This window comes from Fusarium tjaetaba (genome assembly GCF_013396195.1).
Source record: "Fusarium tjaetaba strain NRRL 66243 chromosome Unknown NRRL66243_c0000091, whole genome shotgun sequence".
Taxonomy (NCBI): Eukaryota; Fungi; Ascomycota; class Sordariomycetes; order Hypocreales; family Nectriaceae; genus Fusarium; species Fusarium tjaetaba.
The window spans coordinates 171,981-184,061 of NW_023501287.1; the positions used below are offsets into that span (position 1 = coordinate 171,981).

The following is a 12,081-nucleotide window of genomic DNA, read 5'->3' on the forward strand; positions in this document are numbered from 1 at the left end:
AAACCATGGCAGGGATCCCTTCTCGCGGCGATACCGGAACGCATCTGGGTACGGATAGACTCGAGTTATTTCTGACCACCTTCTTCAACACCCTCTCGTCTAGGTATGTAAACCCACAAGCGACTGTTGCATCAGCATCAGTTACGTATCAAACAAGGCCGTGCTAGTGCAATCGCTAGCTATTAAAGGATCTTGGCAGCCTGAAAGACAAGCCACTGAGCCGGGCTTTCGTTACAGCTCCGACTCTGATAGGACAACCAAAGCCTCGTTTCAGTTCGCCATGGGAACTACCTGCGCAGGGTTTCTAGTGTCCACCAATTTGGCTATCCGCCACCAGCCTTACGGGGTCTCGATCAGACGATACCCAGCAAACCCGTCTCATCGGGACGGATGCCCAGCTAGCCAGCTCGTTGATCCCAGGCGGACGTTACGCAGAACGACAGCAGGCCATTGCCCAGAAGACGGCTCGGCTAGGCTTCCTCAACTGGGAGGTGTCACCGCAGATAGCTCTGAGCAATGGGGGCCAGAAGCACTGGATATGCAGCTTACTCTTTAGCTGCAGTAGCTGACACCCTTTAATAAAAGCGAGTCAAGTGCAAATTTCGCCACTTTTTCGTCCCATATCCTTGGGTACAGCCCCCTACTGGACTTTCGTTCTCTTGGACAAACTTCGACCTAACCTGCGGCCACATCGTCGAGCGGATTTCAATCAGCACGCAATGGATGGTAAAATCGTCAATGATGGACATGAGCGTAAATCGTATGCTTATTCACCAGTCCAACACCAACAAGCTTTCCCGGAGCCGGTTGTGTCTCCACAGCCTTCTTTGGGCCAGTTCCCTCCTCAGGCCGTCTCCCCCGAGTCAATCGCACGAGAGACATTCCCGCACCAGTCACTATGGATAGATCCCCAGAGCCCAAATCTTCGAGACACTCCCTACTACGATAGGGCTCACGACAGTCACAGAGGTCTGATGGGCCACGCGCCTGTTAACGACACTTACTCGAAGGTTCCTGATGTACACGTCGTAAACAGACCTACCGCAGTGGCATTGCCTGAGTCTGGGCCTTTGATATTGAGGACCATGAAGAGTCGATGGTCTATGATTGCTTGCCTGGTCATTGGAGTCGCCGGCGCAGTCGGTCATCACTTTCTATACTTGCATCTTGATGGCCAGGAAGCCAAACACCAACAATGGTGGATGCGACTGGGTCAACTAATCTCATTCATCGCCAACGCAAACTTCATCCTCGCTGCTGTCATGGCCCACCAGCAAGTCGCTTGGCGAGCCGTGGGACAGAAAGGATTCTCGATACACGCTGTTGATGCTCTTTTCGGAGCTACACACAACATCATCGAGCTCTTCAACAGGGAAGCATGGATCAAATCGTGGTTTGTCATGTTTCTTGCTCTCTATATGTGGCTCAGCCCGCTTGTTGTCATTCTTTCCTCAGCATCACTCTATGTCGTACCAGGTGAGAGGATAGAAGATACATTCTGCCCCTCAGTTCGAACTCTGAGCTTTAGCAATGAGGCAAAGGAGAGTTTTCAGACTCCGAAGAAGGCCGAGGGTGAAGTCATGAATGGTCGCTCACTTTCTGGCTATAACTGGACTGCCCCAGATGGAAACCTTGCCGAGGGCGCTGCGGATGACGACGATATCTTCGAATACTACAACGTTCCTTCTTCTGCACTCGATCGCATCGCAGCTGGCGTGTTTTCAAGTGGGCAAACGACCCAGAAAGCGAACATATCGCTCGAGATCTGTGGAGGTGGATGGGACTGTTCCACGACAATCCATTTTGTTGGACCTGGATATAAATGCGAAGAGCTTGCCAATGGAGTCGGTTCGAAGATGAAGAGCTTCGGAGGTGCTGAAGCTCCCTTCAACCTTAGCCAGCTTGTACCGGCCTCCAACTTCACTTACTTTGCGAACACAGACCTCGGAGAGTACATGCGCCCTCAGATGGACAACGTTTCGATCGGTGGAATTCCTTCCGAGGTCGATGGCCCGCCCTTTCCAAAGCATCTCGGCGTGTTTCGAACCGAACCCTCAATCTGGATTGGCTATGCCGCTGTGGACGATCACACCAAGGCTCATGCAATGGATAGCGAAGCCGATGGCTGGAACGATGATTACACCCCTATCATCTTTGCTTGCGATCATTGGGAGGTCAATTACACCGTCACCTTCAACTTCACCGCGGGATTTCAGAAGTACAATATTACAGATCGGGACTACAAGCGAAAGATTATCGATACTACCTGGAGCCGCTGGACCAACGAGTCTACGGATGGAACAGCCGATGGGAATGTCGCAGAGCCAGAGAAAAATTATGTCAGCCCTCGTAACGATTACGCTCGATACCGTCGGATAGCTGCCTATCACAGTCTCGGTCTCAGACTTCGTGAAAAGCTCTTCGGCAATGTCAAGGTCCAGGGATCTGTCGTAGCAGACGGGGCGATTACAACCACCAACCTCCTCGATAGACACGAGAGTCTTCCCGTCCACGACTTCCAGGAACAAGTCCGGCGCGTGTACGAAGACTTGATTATCTCACTGCTTTCTGATCCCCAGCTTCTTGTGGTAGCATGGGCTGCCGATCCATCCAAGCTGTCTGGTACCGGCATCGGTGGTGAAGATACCAAGTACCAATGTGAGCGCCGACGAAAAGCCAACTTCTTTGACTACGGTTGGCCTGTACTTGTCGCTGTTTACGCTGTGTCATTCGTCGTTGCATCAATTGGTGTGTACTACGGCATTGATGCTATGTCAAGCGATGGAAATAACGCTCAACGTGTGATGACTTTCTCTGCTATCGCGGGCGCTACGAAGAAGGTTCCTGTGGACGAGGTGGAGAAGAAGGATACTAAAATCAGGTGCTTCCCAACAGATGAACGGCCAGGTGAACGGACCTATGAGTTCAGGGCCGAGTTGGAAGGATAATGAGACATACAGGGAGGAAAATATCAACAGAGTTCATTATCATACCATCTTTTACTATAATTCTAATTTCTTAATGTCGATCAACGCCTTTGCCCAAAAAGAAAAATTCTGGACTTTGACCCGGTAGATGATTAAAAAGGAAGATCCCCACTGAGGCGTAATTGGAACTTTGCGACCGAGGGGAATCGAACCCCTCTCTAACGCTTGGAAGGCGTTAATGCTAACCACTACACCACGGTCGCTTATTAATGATAGTAGCTGCTGTTCTAGTACCTATATTGACGAGATTAGAGAGCTCTGGCATTTCTTTGTGCCCTGCATGTCCCAATTCTTTGGGAGATTAACACTGTTTCTTAGCAGCTATGGGGAATTTGAGTCCGCATTCTCTATAAAACTCAATACCAAGCATATTTTACACAGTATTAGCTGCTCTAATTACGGGAAACAGATTCAGGCGAAGTTTAACACATTAAACGGAATCCCGCTCCCAAAGGATTCCCAATGATAGGTTCCATCGCATGAGCTCCAATCTTATTTTAGTTCTGGGCAAACGATATTCCGCCGCTAGTGAGAGGGGCAGCGCAGCGTAAGCAAGAGCTCCCATTGCGATTTTCGCATTCTTTTATTCTCATTTAGAAGATTTACTTATAGCAATTCTAGTAGATATATGCCATTAAATAGATCTGAACGATAAAAAATGGTTGGAACAGGTCCGGCGCTGAAATGGGGCAGCATCTTCGTCCTCACGTCCATCGGGTACTTTATCCGCAAACTTTACCAGCAGCGGGTCTTTTTTCGGCGAACGGTCAAAAAGTACAATCTTGTGAGTAATCAGTCAATTATATACCCAGGTCTCATGATCATCGCTAATACATACAGCCAACGCTACCTGATCACTCATGGCTACTCGGTAACCTCCTCGCCGTGGGCAAAATCATGGCCAAGTATCCTGATGATGTCCACGGCCAATTGATGCCAGATTTCCTTGCTCGAGACTACCCTGAAGTTGCGGAGCTGGGCCTGTGTTACATCGATCTGTGGCCCATCTCATGGCCAATGTTGGCAACCTTTCATCCTGACATCGCAGCGCAGTTCACTCAAGAAACGTCGCGGCCAAAGCATGAAATTATCAGAGGTCAATTTCGACCATTGACAGGATTGAAAGACCTTGTTCTGTCTGAAGGAGCTTTCTGGAAAAAATGGCGAGCGACCTTCAATCCCGGCTTTTCGACACAAAACATCACGGCACTTGTTCCCTAGTTCATTGAAGAGGCATTGATTTGGAAGAAATACCTACAGGAGATCGCTCAAGATGGACGTATTGTCCCTCTTGAAGATTGCGTCATGAAGGCTACTTGCGATATTATTGGTCGCTCCGTTTTGGGTATAAGTCTGGGCATTCAAACAGGCGTTGACGACAAGATTTTCCCGACACTCAAAAGTGCAATCTCACTACTTGTCACGGACTGGTCGCCACATCAATGGGGTAGACTTCTGAATCCTTTCCGCCACTCTCGTCTCGCGTCTCTAAATCGTCAACTCCGCAGCCAACTGCAGCCACTGATAGAAGCTCAACTTCAAAATCACGAACGCAACGATGGACCAAAGACGGTGAATGGTCTCGCTATCAGAACATATATGAAGGATTATGGCTCTGAAGGTGCTTCAGACGGCACTATTGATCCTGAATTTTTGGATGTCACCATTGAGAATCTCAAGATCTTCCTCTTCGCTGGCCATGACACCACTGCATCGACTCTCTGCTTTGCTTACAATTATCTTTGCCAGCATCCGGACGTCCTTGCCAAGTTGCGGCTGGAGCACGATGCGGTCTTGGGTATTGACCCATCTGCTGCAACCAGAAGGATATCCGAAGCCCCGACACTGCTTAACCAGCTTCCTTATACCACTGCGATCATGAAAGAGACTCTGAGATTAGAACCACCAATTGGGTCTTGTCGAGAAGGCTCTCCGACCTTCTTTCTGAGACATCCTGAAACAGGGCAGCAGCTTCCAACAGACGGCTTCATCCTCTTCTCAGCGAGCAAGGCCATCCACAGAAATCCCAAGTTCTGGTCTGAACCTGACAAGTTTAACCCGGAAAGATGGCTTGAACTTGCCGTTCATAAGAACGCATTTCGTCCATTTGAGCTAGGTCCTCGGGGATGCATTGGCCAGGAATTGGCTTTAACGGAGTTGAGACTTCTGCTTGCCATGACAGTTAGGGAGCTTGAGATTGTGCCTGCATACAAGGAAAAGGATGAAGTTCTACTGGGGTATCAAGCTTACCAGGCACAAATGCCGGGAGAACTGACAGCACATCCTAGTAAGGGCATGCCTGTCATGGTAAGGCTTAGGAAGGTCGGAAATACCAAGGAGTAGAGCGAAGGATCTGTGAAGCCAGTCTATGGGAGATCTGTGACTACTGAAACGTAATGGCGATGAAGGATGAGACATAATACAGTCGTTCCATGCGAGAAGTCATTGAGGTGGCATAAGTAGGATACATAACGAAACGGCAACAGTTAAATATTGATGGATAGTCTGTCTCACTAACACCTAAGGGATTGAGAATAGATTGCGTTGCGCCTCCATCCAAACGTGCTCTAAACCTCCAGGAGTCGATCAGTCTCGCGGACTCGAGGGCGCTTCAGACCTGGACCACATCCTTCTTCAGCCCATACTCAGTGACGCCCATCCGGGACTGCATAATTTCCAACTCCTCCTGACCTGCATGGTCACCGAAAATCTCGTCCATCTGCTCCAGCGTCTTCCCCTTGGTCTCTGGGACTAGGAAGAAAGCCCAAACGGCTGCCAGGAAACACCAAGACCCGAAGAAGATATATACACCGAACCCGATGCTCTCAATCATGGGAGGTGTCGCAACTCCCACGATAAAATTGAAGAGCCAAACTGTAGCTGTAGCGAGGGCTACTCCCTTCGATCTGGAAGCATTGGGGAAGACCTCGGCAGGAAGAGCCCAGCCCAATGGAGCATAGGAGACTCCGTAGATAAGGATGAAGCAAAAGGCCATTGCGACGGCAGCCCATCCTGCAGACGAATTGGAACTCCACTTATCGTTGTACACGCCTACCAGAACTGCCATGATGCCCCATGCTGTGCCGCCTCCGATGCCGCCCCAAATTGCTAGTGGCCGTCGTCCAACCTTGTCGATGATGAAAAAGCAAACCGCCACCGCAACAAGCTGCAACATATTGAAGACACCAGACATGATCACTGACATCTCAGATGATTGACCCAGCGACTGGAAGAGTGTAGGAGCATAGTAGATAAATGCGTTGATGCCCGAAAGCTGCTGGAAGAAGGCCACGCCAACGGCGATGGAAGTTCGATGCCATGACTTCTTCTGGAAAAGATCCTTCCAGCCGAGAATCTCAAGCTTGAGGCCGCTCACGCCTGGATGTCGCTTCTCTTGCATGATCTTCTGCAGCGCCACTTCATTCATGATGCCGATATGTTCTTTCTCGACACGAGGATCGGTTCTGGGGAGTCGGCGGAGTTTTTCTAAGCTTAGCAGTGCATCGTCCGATCGGTCGACAAGAGCGAGCCATCGTGGCGAATAGGGAAAGAAATGGATACCGATACCGAGAATAGTGCTGCATACCATCTGAAGGCCAAATGGTAGTCGGAAAGAGAGCTCGCCGGGAAGATTGCGGGTACCATATGTGATCCAGAAGGATACTACCACGCCCAGAACACATGAGACCGACTCAAGGACAAGTAGGGTTCCTCTAAGGTTGGGAGGCGCGATTTCGGAGATGTAGATTGGGGCACCCTATTCCGTTAGCCATTAATAGGACAAAGACGACATCTACATACCATTGCAAGTGTCCCGACACCAATACCGCCTATGGTTCTTCCAGCCACCAGAAGGCCGTAAGAGTTAGCCGCAGTTTGCATAATAGCGCCAATGTTGAATATGACTACAACTATCGAAATAGCCTTCTTGCGCGAGATCTTATCAGCAAGCGTGGGCATAAAGAGGCATCCGATGAAAGCCCCAAGCTCTAGCATGCCTGTCATGAGGCCTTTGCCAAAAGCAGTCTCAGTGCGAGGGAAGGCTTCGTGAAACTGGCTCATTACGTTGACGAGTGAGATGACACCTTGGTCGTAGCCAAAGGAGAAGCCTCCCATGGACGCTAAGAATGCAGCGCCGAAGATGTAGGGCGATTGGACGACGCCGCGAATGCCGCCTTTGCCGTATGAGATCTCCTCATCTAAAAAGACGATAGGAACATCATTTGACGAAGCAGCGGGATCTTCAATGTTCTCGACCTGTGGATGATCCTTGGGGGGATATTCACTGGGGGAAGGGCTCTTAGTAGACATTGTGCGAGCTCTGAATCCAGTGATAATGAGTAATGAGGCCGGTCAAAGACAAGGGTGATGATTGAAGCGATGAGGATAGGAAAGCCGAAATACGAGAACAGCGGAGGGCATGGTGACGTTATATAGCCACCTGGTCCAGAAGACAGCGCCATCGTAGCTTCGAGTCATGAAAAGCAACAAATCAAGAAACGTTTGGGTTCCCCGCGGGGAAATTATCTGGGGAAGGCCAAGGCGTTGAAGCTAAAGTGTCGGGATCATGGTGCCTTGCCTGTTTTGGGAAAATCATTCCGCGGGTTTCCAACCTTGTGGCTTCTCCAATTCTAGGCCAAGCCACTAGCCCTCAAGAATTTAGAGGCATGAAATCGATCTCAGCCAATGAGAAGCAATACATTGTAACTCTCCAGGCGGACAACATTTCCCGATATCGTAGTTGGGGTACCCGGCATTGCCTTGCAACGCTGGTGATATCTGGGGGAACCATGACACCAGGCCCATTCATGTGTGAGCAAATAAAACATTATGCTGTTCCAGAACCATGTGCAATTCGGGGAGAAGCCCGTTGAAAAGCGGTCTCACAGCCGAAAGGCTTCATCGAGCTCAGACGTGTGAATGACGTTCCTGTACTTGGGGTTGTCGATGCATCCATGGGGATGTCGGCATTCGCATGATGGGTGAGGTTTTTTTCAATCTGGCTTCTAACCTTATTAGAGCATGCTTCTATGAAGTCGAATGAACTAGTTGGTAATGCTAGGTGGGCGAAAACAATAAATTTGGTTCCTTTTGCTTATTTAACCATGAGACTCAGATATGACAAGCAAGTGCAGCTAAGAAAACAATTCTTGGAAGAAACGACTCCTTGGTTCTTTTAAGACTATCTAGTCCATTTCAACACAGGTTTGATGACTTTGCCACTCTTCATATCGGCCATGGCCTTCTCGTAGTCCTTGATATCATAGTACGCTATCAGTTTCTCCAGTGGTAGAAGGCCCTTAGCATGCATGTCGATGAGCTCAGGAATCAGCTAGTTGGCGACCAGTCAGTAATGGCAGCTAAAGAGAAAACCAGAACCTATACTTACAACCCGAGGATTACTGTCTCCTTCAGAACAGCCCACGTACTCTTTGCCGTACGTGAGATGACTCATGATATCTATCCTGGCCTGCGCGTTGCCTCCCGGTGCTCCGACCGTAGCGGCTCTGCCCCTCATGCCCAACGAAGCGACCATAGTTTCGATGATAGACGGGACGCCAGTGCAGTCAACTGCAAAGTCGACACCGAGAGGGGGACAGATGTCCTTTATCGCCTTGATGATGTACTCCTGATCAGGGCCAAGAACTCCGTCTGTGGCACCTAGTTCTTTGGCAAGTTTTAATCGCTCTGGCTGTAGATCAATGGCGATAATCCTGCTGGCTTTCCGTGCCTTCGCAGCCATCACTGCAGCCAAGCCAACAGACCCCACGCCGAAAATCGCGATGGAGCTACCAGGCTTGACGTTCAAAGTATTGAATACAGCACCAACGCCTGTCTGTATACCACATCCCAGCGGCGCAAAGAGGTGTAGTGGTGTTTGTTCAGGCACCTTGACAATACTCGATCGATGAACAATTGTTTTCGCCGCAAAGGAGCTTTGGCCGAAGAAAGTGCTGTAACATGGTTGCTTCTTCCCGTCTTCCATAACCGACATGGCAGCTGATCCGTCTGGGCGTTTGCCACTGAAGTTGTAATCGTTGAAGCTGTAGCAATACGCTGGGTGGTTTGATTTGCATCCAGGACACGAACCACATGACGAGAAGGATAGAAGGACTTTGTCGCCTGGTGAGACGGAGGTGACATTTGTGCCTATCTTGAGAACAACGCCTCCTCCTATAATGGCCATGATTTTCAGCATACTTGTTTGTAACAGAGTAGTTAACATGAGTTACCTTCGTGACCAAGAACGGCGTTTGGTGCGCAAGGCAATTTACCGCTTGCACAAGAAAGATCAGTATGGCAGACACCAGAGGCGTGGATCTCTATCAGCGCTTCATCCGGTTGCAGTGAGTCCAAATGGACTTCCCTTAGCTCAAAACTGCCATCCAGGGCTGGTGCGATGAGTGCTGTTGTCTGTGCCATTTTCTCTACAGCTGAGAATGTAACACAAGATCCCAACATGCCAGAGGATCCCCCGCATTATTAGGCTTTTGATGCACTGTTTGCAAATTGCGGGGGTTACAGCGCTCTTCCGAGGCTACTTGCCGCTGAAAGATGCCGGTCGGAGACGATGTGGGGGCGGAATGGCGATCTCAAGCAATTCCGTCACTGGACTACCGACTACATACGTAGGCTAGGCCTATTGGATTATGTCTCCGCACGGTAGTTGCGTCCATGAGACGGTTCTGAGATGACGGGAAGTTTCTAATTTACAGCCTGTCTAGTGAATATGCACATTCTGAAACCCCGTGATCAAGTCATTCACTTGAAGCATGCTCGTTTGATCATATCTTGTAAGAATCGGTTCGTGTGCTGAGCCGCTCGCATCAGGCACCGTAGACTCAGGGCTTCCCAATGAATCACTTGACGTTGAGAGCCGGTCAACCAGCACTTTTCCTAGGAGCCAATATTCTGGAGAATGGCGCATGAAACCTACTCTCCTCCAGAGATTCTCCGTCGCCACGTTCTGTCTGTCCACCATAACATGCGGCGGTGAGAATGAGAATTCATCCGAGTATGTTTCCCAGGCTGATTTCCAATTATCGAGAGCGTTGCGAACAGCCTGTAGTTGGTCATGGCCGCCAAAGGAATTTTGGTGTTGAAATATCAGTGCATGGAAGGCTACAATCTATGTTAGAACAATGAAGCAGGGTATTCGGGCTTTGTTTGACAGTCTTACCTGATACAACCGCGAAGAGGTTGAGGGGCCCGAGGTCAGCAAAGAGTCGTCGCATGTCATTCGAGAAAGACTTTCCGCAAAACCGCTCAACAACCTCACGAAACGTTATATTCTTCATCATTGTGGATCGCAAGTGCCAGTTTTGTAGCTCTCGAGCGCATTCTGTTGACGTACTGGCTTGGAAGGCTGCTTCAGGAAATGCCATGTGCATACTCATTTCTTTGATGACCATCCTTGGAGGTAAATTATTGAAGATTACGAAGGCATGATCGAGAAGGTATATCCAAAGAAAGATACTTCAGTAAATATCAGTCACTGATCAAAACGTGTACTAATCCTGCTTACCGTATAAGTTGCTCTCGTGCAGCAAAGTCTTTCCAATCAAATCCGTCATGTAGCCACGTAGAGTAATCTGGGTGCCTGGCAGACATAATGCCGAAGTCTCTTGCCATCTAAGAATTTATTAGTCGATGAGACCAGAAGAGGCTGGATGTCTTACAGATATGACAGTACTGAACCGGTATCGACGGATTCGTCGTTTGCTGGCCTCTGTTCCCTCCCAACCCTGGTAGAGGCAAACCATGTATGCTGCCTGCAGGGCTTGAATCTTGGAAATGTTCTGGATCGGATTTAGCAACAGAGTGTCCTGGCTGTTTAGAGGATCGTTGCAAAAGTCGTCATCAGTAAAGACGATTTCTTCTACACAGTTGAACCAGATCTTGGCTTGTTCGTTATCAGTCTTACTAGGCGACACACTCGCTCCTGTTGACGTTAATTTCTATCCTCCAAGCATAGCTGTATGATTGCATACCTATCAGTGCCATGCAAGCCACAAGGATTGACTTCGAGGTTACTGGGTCAAAAGTAGGCTGGTGCACAAAGTTAACGTTGGGGTGCCATATATGCCAGAAGAGGGCTAGGTATTTCCGTAAGTTGTGCGGAGAAAAGAATTGGATACACGTCTGTTCTAGAATAGTCGACCATTCCAGCTCAACGACACTGTTTCGAGGTTTGACTGTAACGACTTCTTTCATGTCTAGAAGTATTTGGTGAGTTTGGATGATGAGAGGGTCAAGGAGATCTAATGGTTGCGGTTGTGAAAGATCCCCCGATGAGCCATTGAGGTGCACAAGTTCGTGTAGTTCAGTAGTCCATGTTACACGGCCTTCCACTGATGCGTGAGATGCCTCAACCTGCACTCGCTGTTCGAATGTCCCGCAGTCAAATGAGTCCACTAGACCAGACTTTCTGGTGAAATTGTCTAGAAAGTGAAAAGTGTGATTATCAAGTTGGGATTGGGGACTGGTCGGTATTGTCTGAAAATGACCAGCGGCGAGGTTGATGAAGTCCAACCAGTCTTGACTGTTGTCTGATCCTTGGAGCATATCAGATACTGAAGTATAGTTGCCGAGGTAGTCGAATAGAGTGTCATCTCCAAATACCACTGTCGGCAGGCTGGTTTCGTCCCCATATTGCTTGTCATCTTGGCCTATGGAATCCTGACGCATGGGCAAGTTTCTCTCTGTCGCTGCACCATTGCCGAAGGAGTAAATACACTGAACTGACTTCCGACGACAATGTTCACATGGCTGGCCATTGCTACAGGCCTTCTTCTGCTGAACGCAGAGGTCGCATGCTCGTCGGCTGCTTGACGGGACGTCCCCGGTCCTGGATTTAGTCTCGCAGGCTAAAGAATGTCGTTTGAGAACATCGGCCCGTTGGTATGATTGGCCACAGAAGCTACACCTGTGAGGTCGGAAGCTACTGTGGGATGCAGCATGGCGCTGGAGGTGTTCTCGTCGCTTGTACGCTTTATTACAGCGGGAGCATGTAAATCCGGTCTCTGAGGATGATGCGTCGTCAGACATTGTCGTCGGATGATGTGGGCAGACTGCGACGAGGGAAAAATGCAGC

The 12,081-nt window shown here is 49.3% G+C and overlaps 5 protein-coding genes across 5 annotated transcripts; 3 read left to right on the top strand and 2 right to left on the bottom strand.

Moving 5' to 3' along the window:
- Positions 1–5: 5 nt before the first annotated feature.
- Positions 6–2,948, top strand: FTJAE_4811 (uncharacterized protein; the record flags this gene model as incomplete). Its single annotated transcript, XM_037351253.1, has 3 exons — positions 6–103; positions 338–561; positions 637–2,948. 3 exons carry the CDS (start codon positions 6–8, stop codon positions 2,946–2,948), a joined length of 2,634 nt encoding a protein of 877 aa, XP_037208068.1.
- Positions 2,949–3,645: 697 nt separating this feature from the next.
- On the top strand, positions 3,646–4,208 carry FTJAE_4812 (sterigmatocystin biosynthesis protein; the record flags this gene model as incomplete). Its single annotated transcript, XM_037351254.1, has 2 exons — positions 3,646–3,771; positions 3,828–4,208. The coding sequence occupies 2 exons, from the start codon at positions 3,646–3,648 to the stop codon at positions 4,206–4,208; spliced, it is 507 nt and encodes a 168-aa protein (XP_037208069.1).
- An 84-nt stretch (positions 4,209–4,292) lies between these two features.
- FTJAE_4813 (sterigmatocystin biosynthesis protein) lies at positions 4,293–5,330 on the top strand (the record flags this gene model as incomplete). Its single annotated transcript, XM_037351255.1, has 1 exon — positions 4,293–5,330. The coding sequence occupies one exon, from the start codon at positions 4,293–4,295 to the stop codon at positions 5,328–5,330; it is 1,038 nt and encodes a 345-aa protein (XP_037208070.1).
- Positions 5,331–5,598: 268 nt separating this feature from the next.
- On the bottom strand, positions 5,599–7,298 carry FTJAE_4814 (quinate transport; the record flags this gene model as incomplete). Its single annotated transcript, XM_037351256.1, has 2 exons — positions 5,599–6,744; positions 6,789–7,298. The coding sequence occupies 2 exons, from the start codon at positions 7,296–7,298 to the stop codon at positions 5,599–5,601; spliced, it is 1,656 nt and encodes a 551-aa protein (XP_037208071.1).
- Positions 7,299–8,169: 871 nt separating this feature from the next.
- Positions 8,170–12,035, bottom strand: FTJAE_4815 (C2H2 transcription factor; the record flags this gene model as incomplete). Its single annotated transcript, XM_037351257.1, has 8 exons — positions 8,170–8,319; positions 8,377–9,161; positions 9,221–9,401; positions 9,925–10,109; positions 10,168–10,463; positions 10,513–10,619; positions 10,667–10,929; positions 10,979–12,035. The coding sequence occupies 8 exons, from the start codon at positions 12,033–12,035 to the stop codon at positions 8,170–8,172; spliced, it is 3,024 nt and encodes a 1,007-aa protein (XP_037208072.1).
- Between the last annotated feature and the right edge of the window lie 46 nt (positions 12,036–12,081).